The sequence below is a fragment of the Grammomys surdaster genome, unplaced genomic scaffold (assembly GCF_004785775.1).
Source record: "Grammomys surdaster isolate TR1022 unplaced genomic scaffold, NIH_TR_1.0 126612, whole genome shotgun sequence".
Classification (NCBI taxonomy): domain Eukaryota; kingdom Metazoa; phylum Chordata; class Mammalia; order Rodentia; family Muridae; genus Grammomys; species Grammomys surdaster.
The window spans coordinates 2992782-3007481 of NW_021621401.1; the positions used below are offsets into that span (position 1 = coordinate 2992782).

General features: G+C 40.6%; 1 protein-coding gene across 1 annotated transcript in view; it reads right to left on the reverse strand.

Moving 5' to 3' along the window:
* Positions 1 to 14700, reverse strand: part of Crebbp (CREB binding protein) — a 119094-nt gene that overhangs the window by 52373 nt on the left and 52021 nt on the right. Inside the window, exon 3 of the mRNA XM_028760817.1 lies at positions 10679 to 10855. Coding sequence (XP_028616650.1) covers positions 10679 to 10855 — 177 coding nt within the window. The remainder of the gene's footprint in view (positions 1 to 10678; positions 10856 to 14700) is intronic.

A 14700-nucleotide genomic window follows, 5' to 3' on the forward strand; every position in this document is an offset into this window, starting at 1 on the left:
AGAGAGAGAGAGAGAGAGAGAGAGAGAGAGAGAGAGAGAGAGAGAGAAAAGAAAAGAAAAAGAAAGAAGAGGAAAAACCCAAATAGAAAATGTAAAGAATTGGAGCTGAGAAGAGATCTCAATGAATAAAATGTTAGGCATAGAATTTGGATCCTCAGAATCTACATAAAAAGCCAAGCAGGCATTAGAAGGCAGAGAGATGAAGGCTTTTCAAAGCTAGCCAGCTAGCTAACCTACCTGAACTAGTGAGCTCTGGGTTCAATACATACACATACATACACGCATGCACGGTGGAGAGTGATTAAGGAGGTAACAGACACTAACCTCTGTGGTCTCTACATGAACATACACACCCTATATATGAGTTCACATATGTGAACATACACACAAAGATGAAAAAAGGAAAATGACGAAGAACTGAATATAAAAAATGGAAAAGCTCTGAGAAATTGCTCAGTGGTTAAGAGCTTGCTCTGAGGAGCAAAGCTGGATCCCAGCACTCGGATAACAAACTCAGGCCATACCTATAACCCAAGTTCTGTGGAGGATGAAAACCGCCAACAAAATGTAAGCAGGTGTTCCAGGTAAAGATTCTGACTCAAACCAATAGGCATGGTGATAGATTAAGTAAAGTGACAGCCTCTTCTGGACTCAATATGCATGTGCACATGCACCCATGCATATCTGTGCCTACTCTCTCACACAAACAAATCATTTTTTAAATGACAGTAGTTAACACAGAACATCACAACTGTCCAAGTGCAGAGACTGTTAGTGGAGTGGCCAGTCACATACAGGACATCTCTATCATATCATCTCCACAAGGTTCAGGGATTGTCACGGAAGATGGGAGGGAAGACTGTAAGAGCTAGAGGCTGAGGAGAAACTGGACTTGACAGGACTGCTACACCAATCAACTCAGAGGAAATGGTCAAGCCAGTCAACACTCTAAAGTTCACACTTCACATGCACTGTTGATGGCATCAGGCAGGTAGTTTTGATGTGGAAGGTCAACCATAAGTCCAGTGGAGTATGTGAGCAAACAAGTCGGAGTTGACTGATCATTAAAATATGAAAGAGGACACTACGATGAGGTGTTAGGGAGGGGTGAGTGAAAGGAGTTGTGGGGGAAAACAATATGTGTGTATTAACTTACCCTGGCACATCAAGTCACATGTGTCATTTGATAAACGTGCAAGGAAATTAGTGCAGTATACGAACCATGCTGGTTTGAAGAGTAAGCTACTGAGGAACAAACAGAACTCACTGACCCAGACACATCAGAACACAGCCATTCATATACAGGTAGGCTTCACTAAAACATTCTTACATGTTGTAACAGATTCTTAGGTTTGACAGTTTGCTTTTTGTTTATTTTGAGACAGGGTCTGTCTATGCAGCCCAAACTGGCCTGGAACTAACTGTGTATACCAAGTTGGCCTATAACTCAGAGGTCTGTCTGCTTTTACCCCATGAGTGCTGTGGTTACTAGCATACACCATCTCAGCCTTATAGTAGTAGTTAGTTTTGTTAACTTGATATAGTTCAGAACCAACTGGAAAGAGAATCTCAGTGAAAAAATGTAGGTCAAATTGACCTACAGGCATTTTATCTTTTTTACATTAAATCTAGTGAGAAGAAGTGCCCACTGTGGGTAGTGCCATTCCCTAAGTGAGCTGCGTGAAAGTGGAGAAGTGAGCTGAGCACAATCATGTATGCATGCATCCTTTGCTCTCTGCTCCTGATTACACACGTGATACAACCAATGTCTCTGTGACTCTGAGCTAACATAAACATTTCCCAGTTTGGTTTTTCAAGATAGGATTTCTCCTCAGAGGTCCATCAGCCTGGCTGAGTATCAATTTCTATAAAGTGTGGTCTTTTCTTTTTATTGCACTGTGCTCTCTAGCATGATAATTAGTTATGAGGTTTATTCTTCTTCCATGTTTTATTCTTATTGTGAAGATTAATTTTGGAAAACTAGCTAAAACATCTAATCCTGTAAGTCCTTTGGAACTTTAACAAATAGAAATGCCTATGCAAGTGTCTCTGAGGAGAAGCAAGAGAGGCCTGTGTATGTTGGTGATGGGTGAAGATTACTGCTTTCAGATTTCTAACTAAGGCGTTTACACCTGCGCATTACAAAATATCCATCTCATCTTCTAATACTTTCCTTTATAGGCTTCCTTTTTTTTCTAACATTTTATTTAACTCTTTGAGAATTTAGTAACAGTATAGAAATTGATTACTTGAATATATGCACACATACCACTTTTTCCCAAAACTCCTCTGCTTCCTCAGATTAAAGGTGTGAAATACCACTGGAGGGCCATCAACACTTTCTACAGTTGCTTTTGTCATGGTATTTCATCAAAACAACAGAAACTAAAAGATATGTGCTGTTGTTCACCATAATTTAGTAGCCCATCAGTTATACCCACTAATCTATCTGCCTTTACAGGCAAAATATCTAATATACTGGTATTTCTTGGTTCTTTAAAATTTTCTAATATGAATTTTTATTACGATCATTACATTTGCTCAAGGTTTTTTTTTTGGAGACTGGGTTTCACTGTTTAACAGCCCTGGCTGTCCTAAAACTCGTTCTGTAGACCAGGCTGGCCTCAAATTCACACAGATCCACCTGTCTGCCTCCCTAGTGCTGGGATTAAGACATGTACCACCAACACCTGGCTTGCTTAAGTTCTGGGTAATTATCCAACCTTTTTCTTTTTTTTTTTAATTGAATATTTTATTTATTTACATTTCAGATGCCACCCCCTTTCCCTGTTTCCCCTCCCTAGAAAACCCCTATCCAATCTCTTTTTCCTATATATTCTATACTCTATTCTACTACAGCTCCTTAGACTGTGATAGCAACCCCATAAGAAATCACATACCTGGGTATGGTTGCTGAGAACATCTGAAACAAGAAAATGTTTCTCAACATTCAATGACCAAAAAGTTAATTAAAAATCAATGAGTCAACGGTCCTGAGGCCTGTCTGGCAGTGCTCACTGCTTAACATTATATGACCGCACTGTAGCAACCTCACACTCAACACAAGATGTACTCTCTGCACTGCACATGCCATCATGCCGACTCCACAACAACAAACATTGCCTGGAACACCTAAGGCTCAGTACTGCACATACAAACTTCTGTTCTTTAAGAAACAGAATCAAGCCGGGCGGTGGTGGCGCACGCCTTTAATCCCAGCACTTGGGAGGCAGAGGCAGGCGGATTTCTGAGTTCGAGAGTTCGAGGCTAGCCTGGTCTACAGAGTGAGTTCCAGGACAGCCAGGACTACACAGAGAAACCCTGTCTCGAAAAACCAAACCAAAAAAAAAAAAAAAAAAAAAAAAAAAAAAAAGAAACAGAATCAATTAATTATAGAGAACAAAGACTTTGAGTATTTCTTTTCAACCATTCCTCAGTAATAACATGTATCAGAATACATTTTATTTTATCTTATGTACATGGGTGCTTTGCCTGGATATGTGTCTATGTACCACTTGTGTTCCTGGTACCCGAAGGAGCCCTGAGTTACAGGTGGTTATAAGCCACCATTAGGGAATTGAACCCACGGTCTTCTGGAAGAGCAATCGGTGCTCTTAACCTTTATCTCTTCAGCTTCAGTGTATCAGAATGTTTGATTTTTAAAACAGAGTCATTGACAAGTTTCAACTTAAAAAATTATCAAATTAAACCTTGGCTTGGGAATTTCAAAAATGTCCCCATACAAACATTTACCATTTTGCAGTGTATTTACACAAAGCAGTATTTTCAGGACTGGCTATAAAATCAAAATATCAGCTAGAAAATTCATTGAAGATGCTCTATGCCCTGCAGATATATAGATATAAAAAACCAAGCTTATCTTGCCATCCCTCATAGAAAAGTTATTTTCTAGTAAATGTTCAAGAATAGGCAAGGTCTTCTGACTGAAGCATTGGTATTGCTTGCTCTGATTCCTTTCAGGACCCTGAAACCACTGAGAATACAAAGCTGAGGCATAAAACAGAAAGTGTTCATTAAATCTACCCAGCTGACAAGGCCCAGCATCATGGCATATACCTGTTATCTCAATGCTCAGAAGCCTGAAGCAGGAATTCAAGGCTAGCTTGGGCTACATAGTATGTATGAACTGTCAGCACAGAACCACCAAAGCTGTTAGCTAGAAGAGACAATGATGTGGTGAGATGGGAACACACCTATGCATACCTTCTGTAGTCTCTAGGAAAAGATGCTCAATCTTTTGACACTGTAACATGATTGTGCCATTTAAAAACTTGTTGGATGATAGTCAAGCATGTCCTGGGATACACATGGCCCATAGGCTGCAGGTTGAACATGATTATGCAAATTATCTCCAGATTACTTAAAACAGATACAATGAAAATACTAAATAAATAGTTGTTATACCATTATGTTTGGAGAACAAAAACGAGAAAAATTCTGTACACAGTTCACACAGACAAAATCATAACGTTTATTTTTCCATGTGAGATTTATTGGATTCATGGATATAAGCCAATTGTACTCACAGAGGAGATACTGGCCTCCATGCAGCTCTTGACTGCTAAACCGGGTCCTTCCCAATGCCCAAATCATTAACTAGACCCAGGAGAAAGAAAACAAAAACATAACAAATAAAAGCTGGGGGGAGTAAGGCAAGTCCATTCCACAAGGCACAGCTTGCTACTTGGCCAACATTGTAGTGAACAATGTCTGTCATACACTTTATTTAGATCGGCTCTTATACTAAAGGGACACACATATAACTGCAGATTCTAATATAAAAGAAAAGACTACTCAGCCATCTATTTAAGAAGTATTTGAATGTCATCAAAGGGACTTAGGTACCATAAGCTGGGAGACTAAGTAAGAAACACAATGAAGTTTCAGAGTGACCACAGAAACAGATTTCTAGCCTTTTTCCTGAAAGATTCTGAATCTGGTAGATGAAGTAAGGCTCAAGAATGCCCCATCATCGGCATGCACACTGAGATGCAAAGCTACTTCCTGAAGTCCAGGACATATGGCAAGAAAGTCCAGCATCCATGGCTTACTACTCAGATGCTGCCAGCATCACTGTATCAATTGGGCTATTTTGGCAGGATTCAAAAGACAGTGCTACAACTCTCCTCTGTCTGAAAATTCCTCTGACCTGCCACATTTTCCTCCTATTTAGAGATAGCTGTCTATCAGCAGCTGTCTGGGTCCTGTCCAAACCTCTACCTCAAAATTTTAGCACATAATCAAAACAAAGTATAACATCATTCTCATGAGCAATTTTAAGTAAGCTAAGCAAGCAACATACCAGATTAATCTCCTACTGCACTTCCGTAAGAAGGGTGAAATCTCTAGTGTTGTTTTTAATTTTTCTTATTTGAAAAAACTACATATAGGAACTTCCTATCAGAAATTAACCCCAGAGACCTTATAGGCCATGGAAATGAAGCTTCTTTATTTCTTAAACATTCTTTGCCTAAGACAAGTCCTACTTCAAAGACTGTTCTATGAAAATGGCTCCAAACCCAATCCAAAGCTTAGAGCAACATGCTACCAGGAACCAAGTGCTTTTCTTGAAAATGGAGAGCAACACTGTTCCTGTGCACACATTCTCTTCAGGGAAGGTCCCACATACCTCAAAACCAAAACACACATTGGCAACATACTCTTCACCTCTGACAAAAGCATTTCTCTTCCTTTAGTAATAAATTATAAGTAATTTAAAAATCTTTAGACCCATATAAAATGTCCTAGAACATTATACAATAAATACATTTAATATTTCAGTCTTATTAGTTTACAAACATGTAAAGCAGTATACATACGGTAATTAAATTTAATGTGTGAATAAATCTAATACAGATCCTGATTTCAGAAGTTATGTTTCTGCAGAAAAATATTTGCAAAGTGCCTCTGAGAATCATAAAATGGTAAGACATTACTAACAAACCTCAAAAATCTATATAAAGAGATTATAAGTAAAAAGACCAGAAGCAGAGTTACAATGAGAAATATCTGAAAATTTAAGAACATGCCTATTTCCTCTCGAATATTTCCTCAAATAAGGACCCTACCACACGTCTACCAGGATTTCTCATCTCTAACACTTTGCAGTTCCCAACACCAAAGCACTCGGTGTCACAGAGAGGTGATCCCAAGGTCTCTGAGCATGCAAGTCACACATATTCATCAGCACAGGATAGACCATTTTAGGCTGGTTTTCATGTCCTAATGATGCTCCTTAGCCTTCCTCTTAATTTCAGCTAACATCAAATCCATGTGTCAAAGGTCCTTTCTCCACTAGTAGTGAATTATCTCCCTATCATCTCCTATACCAGCTCTTTTTCCTTCTTGTCCCTAGCTGGAGATCTATCTGATGCTCTTCGTGGGCTACCTCATTAGTTGTCTCTATACTGCCAGTGATTCCAAGATGGGCAGCGGCTGCCCTATTCATTCATACCACCCACTTACTTGCCATCCTCTCTTGGGATGCAGAGTTCCGTCACTTGCACCTACACCTTTGCTCCCTCTCTCAAGCCTGCCGCTCCTCTTCCAGCTCTGTAAACGACACTTTCTCACGTGTTCTCTACCAGGATACTGTCTTAGTAGATAATCTACCTAAGTGACAACTGTGTTTTCTCTCCTAACCTACAATGACCAACCATATCCAGGCTACTAGCTGAAAAAAAACAAAAACAAACAAAAAACCTTTGATTGACTTAAAAAGAAAAACAAAACTCCAGCTTATTTCCCTGTAAACTGACAGCTCTCCTTCAACTCAAGAGCCTTATCCTCACTCTAGCTTTTTAAAAAATATATATGTATTTCTTATTTATATGGGTGTTATTACCGGCGCGAATGTCTGTCACTACATGCATGCCTAGTGCTCATAAAGGCTAGGAAGAGGGCATGAAATCCCCTGGAAGTGGAGTTCCAGATGGTTGTGAGGCACCGTAAAAATGATAGGAATTAAAACCCAGTACTGAGGAAGAGTAGCCAATGCTCTTAACTGCTGAGCCATTTCTCTACCCCAACTGCAGAATGGTTTTTGCTTGGACCCCAACTTTGTACATTCCTACTTAACCCTTCCTAAGAGTCACCGTTGAAAAGTACTGGCTTTCCACCATTCCTACAAAAGCCAATGCCTTTCTATCACGCTGTGGGTTGTGACCCCTTTGAGGTGATCTAATGACCCTTTCATAGGGGTCACCTAAGATCAGCAGAAAACACATATATTTAGATTATGGTTCATAACAGTAGTAAAATTACAGTTATGAAGTACCAATGAAAATAATGGCTAGGGGTCACCACAGCATGAGAACTGTACTACAGGGTCATTGTACTAGGAAGGCTGAGAACCACTGCTCTAGAGTCTCTGTGGCATCATCTTCAAGTCTCCTTGCCTTGACGAGGCCTTTTCTGATGCTTCCACCTAAGAAGGTCTTTGTGTACATCTCAACTACTGCATGGTACATAGGCAACTGGGGTTTTCTAACTGTTTTCCACTCAAAAGCAAACTCACTTTCCCTTCACAACTGCCTTCTAGGCTCTCCTCCTGTACCTAAGCCCACTGTAGGGCATAGGAAACATGTCAAACAAAAGAATCAAGTAACTGAGTGAATATCTTTCCTTCTCAACAGCAGACAGAAATGCTGAAGCCACGCAAGAAGAGAGGAAGAGGGTCCCTTGGTTCATGCCTATGAGGCTCCAGTGACCCCATGAAGAACTTAACCTGCATAATCTGGGACCAGTGTCCCTAACCTCAACTGTTTGGTACCAAAGTCAATCAACTCCTAAAAATTAGCTCTTATGCTGGCTAATTTTTAGACAAGCTCAGACCATTCTGAAAAAAGAGAACCTCAACGGAGAAAATACCTCTACAAAGATGGCCTGTAGGTAACTCTTTGGGGGCATTTTCTTAATGACTGATGTGAAAGGGTCCAGCTCCATTATTGGTGATGCCTATAGGTGGACCTGAGTTGTTTTTTAAAAAGCAAACTGAACAAGCCAAAAGGAGTAAGCCAGTAAGCAGCATTCTTCCATGATCTTGGCTTCTCACAATAACAGACAGTGATGTGGAAATGTAAGCCAAACAAAGCCTTTTCTCTCCCCAAGTTACTTTTGATACTTTATCACCAAAATAGGAAACCAACCAAAACAACTCTCAAAGTATATTTCACCCATCTCCCAAAAAAGGGAGAAGATCATTAAGTTCAGGGCATATTTTCCTTTTTTAATGTAACCGATCTATTTTTGTAACAATGTTTCCTTGCCATGTGAAAATCTGTCATTTTAATATACCAGATATAACAGAGAAAATTCAGGAAAGATCACAAAACATGGTCAAGAAACTGCAAACAAACTGTGCAAGCACAGGTTAGGAAAGCCACTCCCAGTGGACTCAGGGCTGCTAAAACATCTGAGTATATAATTAAAAAGAACTCTGCAAAAAGGAAGCCACACAGCCATGAACAAATGAGACTCCCTCAGAACCTTAATTTTCTCACCATCAAATGGGATCTGTTGATGATGCCTCAAGAAGCCGCTGCAGGAATAAAGACACTTGCAGCCTGTGGCTTGACCCCTTTATCAGTCCCACCTCAATGGTCCACTGAGGACTAATCCTCATGAGCACATGGCCTGGACATGGCCTGGCCCACTCTGTATCTCCAGAATAAACAGTCCAAGCAGCAAAGGACATAGTTTACTTCCCAAAGATATCTATGAATCTTTCTCTGAACTCCATATACCTTTATAAGAAAGATGGTCTGAGTGAGCACTCCGGCTTCTATAGACAAAAATGCTTCCTTAGTTTACTGTGGTTTTGAGGGGGTTAAGGGAAACAGTGTTGACTGAATTCTTCCAAAATCCCAGAAAACAAACAAAAAAAATGAGACATACCACTGTTGTTCCTCCTGACCATTCTTCAAAGCAGAGGTTCCCAACAGGAAAAGCTGTACCCCAAAGAACCTATTTTGTCAGTGCCTGAAGATAGTGGATTGTAACAAACAGGACAAAGGGCAGTGGGCCAGGGTTACTGCCAAACATTACCAAGGTTCCAGGTGGCTCTGTAGGAGAACACTTGTCACTGTTGAGGCTGCAAGGAGCCCTGCTCTAGTCCTAAAAGGAGAAGGCTAGGCCTCTGCCTAGTTCCTCTGTGCAAGCCTTGGCCACACTACACTTAGCAAGTTTAGGTCTCCAAAGTAGCAGCCAAGGCTTGCAGAGAAAGCTGGAGTACAGGGACTTTATCATTCTGTGGAGTAGTAGTGGAGAAGGGAACACAGAACCCAGAGAGAAATTTAAAAGCGGAAAGGTTGGGAAACATTGTCAGGGATTCCTGTGTATAAAACAGAGAACATCATAGAAAAATAAAAATTTTTTTTTCATTAAAGTCTAAATGTGTGCCTTGCTACCAACCAGGCACAGACAATAAAGCTGGCTCTGGAGTTCATGCCACTGTCTTTGCACGGAGAACTGAAAACAAAGCATGAAAGAGGGAGGTCAGGTAGTATATAAGCTGAGTCTAAGATCTCAGAGGCTAACACTGTTCCCACAACTCTGGCAACCAAAAGCTACTCAAAGGAAGGTAGCAGATTAGGAGAGGTAAGGGGATTGTCATAAGAACAAAGAACAGAAAATCATCAGTGGCTCTGAAAATAGGTAGGTTTTACAGCTTTAAAAGGGGGTAGGAGGATGTTGTCTTCCTCACTGTTCCCATTTTCTGATTGTACACTAATGGAAAAAAGGCCTCAACACTTGCCTAAGAACACTGCATGCTGTAAACACTGTCATTCTCTTCTCTTTGGCACATACTAAGGTCAGAGAAGATCTTACAGGGAGAGGGAGGAGAGAATACTCAGCAATTCTTCTACTAGTATTTCAAAATGACAAGTTTTTCAATGTTAAAAGACAACTTTCTAAAGAGCGTGGTCAGTTTTCGCTAAGCCTTGCCAAGTCATTATACTATGGAAGTATGTATGGAGAGTCCACTGTCATCAACAAACATAAGGAAGAGAAGTGACTGTGGGGTTAACCAGCCATCACCTGCATACTATGCCTTCAGCAGCTGAGATGTACCACTCTCAACTGGAGACACTAGCCCTTAGTGTTCTAAATTAACAGATTCTATTCTGGGCAAAAAGAGATACTTCTATTGGCTTGTTAGGTTAGAGATTTCATGGACAATTTCTGTTATAGCTAGAAACGCTTAAGAATGAAGATATGTAATCATCTATCAAGTCAGACCTAATACCATCTCATCAGTACAAAGTAATTCTTATAATTAAAAAAAAAAAATAGTCTTTTGTTTGACTGCAACATAAATCAAGCTTCTACTGACAGCTTCAACCCACTAACAACAAGTAAGCCAGTCCTGTTGATATGCACAAATTTGGAAAGCACGGTAAAATAATTCACGTGCATAATTCTCTCTATCAACAAAGGGAATATGGGAGGAGCAGCTAAATCAGCCTTCCCTGCCCTTCTTGCTGCTAGCTCACAACAGAAAATGAAAAGCTCATTTAGAGAGCTGCTCTTAGGAGGTAGGTTATGATTCTATCACCAATGGCACACTCAGTTACAGCTCTTCACTGCAAGCACCATAAACTTCATATGCCCAAGCACCCACCAAGACCCTCAGCACAGAAAACAAATGGCAACTTACCATATTTGGCACAGTGGTGACTGAAGTATTCTTGATGTCTGTAGGAAAAGCAGGCAAACTATTGACCATGCTCTGTTTGCTGGCTAATTGGGGGTTCACTCCAGTGGCTCCCATCTGCTGCCCTCCAGTTTGACTAAAGGGTTGTCCAAATGGACTTGTGGTACCAGTCATTCCCATCTGAAACAAAAACAGGAACCATCAACTGCCATAACACAATCACACATGAGAAACAGACTTTAGAAGTGCTTGCCTGACCCACTGATGCCAAGGTGTGATTCCCTGTGAAACCCTCCCTCCAGTTATAAATGAAAGCCTCATTGTCAAGAGTTCCCTAGAACTGTGACAGGACAAGTTTCACTCAAAAACTTAATGCTACAGACAGAAGGCTAATGAAGTGACTTAAAGAATGGATCATCCCTGTCCTAACCATCACCCCAGAAGAGGCAACACTTTCTCCCCTCCCACTTGGTCAAAGCCCTGCCCTGTACCAGCCAGTCCTACACAGCAAAGGCTCCAAGATAAAAGACCATGGGGACCTTTTCAGCTAATATTTAATTACTCCATAAGTGCTTTGTTTCTCTCAGGGTCCTGGTCAGATTTCAAGGGGTAATATGATGGCTGGAAACACTTTGATAGGTTTCTTTAGAAAACTCCTTTCTTCCTCCCCCCGCCACCCCTTTCTCCCTCTCCCTCTCTCTTTTCTCCCATTACCAACAGCTTTTATCTTTTTCTTTTTGGTGCTGAGCCAGCTCTCTGGCCCAATTTTTGTTTTTTGTTTTGTTTTGATTTTTTGAGACAGGGTTATTCTTTGTGTAGCCATGGCTCTCCTGGTACTCACTCTGGAGGCTGGCCTCAAACTCAGAGATTCACCTACCTCTGCCCCCTGCCCCCAAGTGCTGGGATTAAAGGTATGTGTCCAAAATACCCAGCCTTCTTTCTTTCTTTTTAAACTATTAAAATATAGTCTTTCTGTGTTGCTTAGGTTGGCTTTGAACTCATGATCCTCCCATCTCAGACTTGTGTGTTCTACCACATTCAGCTTTCTTCAGGAAATTCCATCTTTTCTCCTTGGCAAGTTGACAGTTCCCGCATGGCTTCAATTCCCAAAGGTAAGAATCATAGACAAAGTCTAAGGTCATGGACAGCATGTTACAGATATTCAGTTCAAAGGGACTCATTACACATTCTGAAAGCTAGGAGATTCCTATCCTGAGTCTGTAACAAAAAGATACCCAGACTAACTAAGGAGGCCAGAACTTGAGTATCTGGCACCATGCTCATTTCCAGCACCAGCCTGTTCTCAGTCAGATCAGAGCCAGTAATTAAAATTTTAAGGCCAAAGAAATGGACATATGCCTCCAGGGCTACCACAGCTCATCTCACTGTAGCGTGTCCCATCTTTAAAGGAGTGACAGATCAGATTTACAGAAAACCATTCACTTTTAGAGTGTCTATGTTTCTAGGTTTCTAATTCTGTATCTATTCTCTGTTGATAATATCATTATCTATGGCCCCAAAGTCTAGGGCTAACACATTGCTTAGCACCAGTGCTCAAAAATCAAACAATAAAATTAAGATGTCTAAATCCAATTACTGATAAAACCCACTTAGTCCTTTTAATTTCCTAGCAGTTACTTACTAATAAGCTAATAAACTTAGCTTTATTCTCAACTCAAGTTTTATCAGATTTAGTTTAAATCTGCTACTGAAGCTGAGTAAAATCCAAAGAAAAAAGTAACTTTCAGTGACCATGAAATTTGTTTGTAGACAAAATAAAACTTGCAGTATGTTAATATTCTCATTTACCAGTAGCCCACACAGAAAAGTGTGCTTTTACTCCTGTCATTCCAAACAGAGCCCCTTCGAGTACTTAATTCAAGTCCAACCTCAGAAAAGTTAATTACAGTAGAATCCCCAAACAACAAAACCTCTGGTAAAGTAATACCTATTAAATCACAGCTCTATCCATTTGCCATCAAAGAGCACTGTGATCATGTGTGCTAGTCAGTCGTTCAAGAATCTGTTGTCCAGTAATGTCTCTCTTTACTAAGAATAAAAACATGTAAACTGCAGCTCCCACGAGTGAAAAAAGAGCACGACAGGGAAGGTGCTCAACCAAGGTAGGAGACCCAGTAAGGGAAGAGTGGGGCCTGTATGCCACAGAGAATACCCATACAAACTTTGCACACTGACACAAGAGCATTTGGGCCAAACTGGCAATTATCCAGCCACCACCCAAAGGCTGCTCAGGTCCTAGGCTGCACAACATAATGGGTCAACTGACAACATAATGTTGTCAACTGACAACACCCAGTACAGTGGAAGGAAGAGCAGGCTATGCTTCTACACTGACAGATCCCATCTCAGACAGATGATAGAAAGCACAGAGCACTATTCAACTCAAGAGCTACCTGACACCATAGTACTTATGCTCATGCACGCTGAGTCTCACTTGGACCTAAAACCAGATCTTCCCCCCCCCCCCACAAACATTTGTCTTACACTGAAGTGCTTAGTGTTTATGGGGGCAACTAAATAAATAACCACTCTAAGATATCATCACTTCAAGAAGCCTCCAGGAACAAAATCTTAAAATTAACCCCGGAGAAAGTAAGTCACTGAAGCCAGAGCACAACAGCACAACATCTAGGGAACATTGGGAGAAGCAGCTGTCCTCTTTCTATCTTCTAGACTTTGAAAGCAGACCTGAGAAGATGACTCAGCAGCTCAAGTGCTGACTGCACAAGCACTGAGGGTCTGAGTTCAGATCTGTAGCACCAGTGTAAAACTGGGTTACAGTAGCATGCATCTGTAACCCATACCCACATCAACACATACATATGCATGCACACAAACAAATAATAAACAATATAAAATAATAAACTCTCAAGGTTCTCAATTACCAGACTGTAATCAACTGGCAGTTCACCTTGATTTTTACAGGATGGCAGTTTTGTGTTTGCTCACAACACAGACAGTCTCTGGCCATATATACAGCAAATGTTCTCTACCTTACTTCCTATGTCAACAAACCTTGGACTTTGGTGCAAGACTCCAACCTAGACATCTCTTCCCAACACCAAACAAACCTAGGCACCAAAATACTGACCCATTAGCCTCAGTGAGTACCTCTGGTTGCAAAAGCTTCCTCAGTTTGCTTTAATGAGGAACAAATACTATTTTCTACTTATAATAATAGAACTGCTACTGCAGTATTAATAAAAACAAGCTCTGAGATCTAAAAGAGTACAGAGATTCTCTCCACTACACTAACCAAAAGAACATCCTAGTTTCTCTTGGATTCACTGAACTTCCTCTCCCAACTCAGCAAGCAAGAGCCATATCAAAAAAAGATAATAAACATACATCTTAACCATCAAAATGTTAAGACAGAGAAATCTAAAAACTAAAGGGCTTAAGGCACAATCACACTGATACTGGAAAGGCTGTGGATACAGGTAGCCCACTGCAAATGAGGCCTCTCTCCAAGGTAGACTTTACAGTACAGTATACTACAGATCTATCTACTTGCTCCTCTGTAGAATGGAAAGACACCGAGGCATTTTCTCCACAATAAAGTCACATTAGTGAAAGCTCCTCTTCCAGAAGAGCTCCCATACTACACTGGGCTGAAACAATGGGCAGGTACAAGCTAAATCATCAGTAGAGCCAGGGCAGAGGAGTCTGTCCTGTTTTGTGTGGTGGTGTTTTTTGTTTTGTGGAATAGATACATTATTAAATTCTGAAAGGAAGTCCGATAGGATTCCTAAGAGCTCTTCAGAATGGATATTGTTTGCCCATGAGAAAATAAGCTCAAGCTAAAACAACCTGATGCCTCACATAAGAGTTTTACTGCACAGATAACCACTCATGAAGCCAACCATGCCACAACAAATGAACTGACTGTAATTTCCAGATGACTATTCAGAATAAATACTCAAAAGTGGGCCCAACTGCAGTAAAATGCCACATACATATGACCAAAGCTACACAACTGATGAAACAGACCATGTGACTAGTAG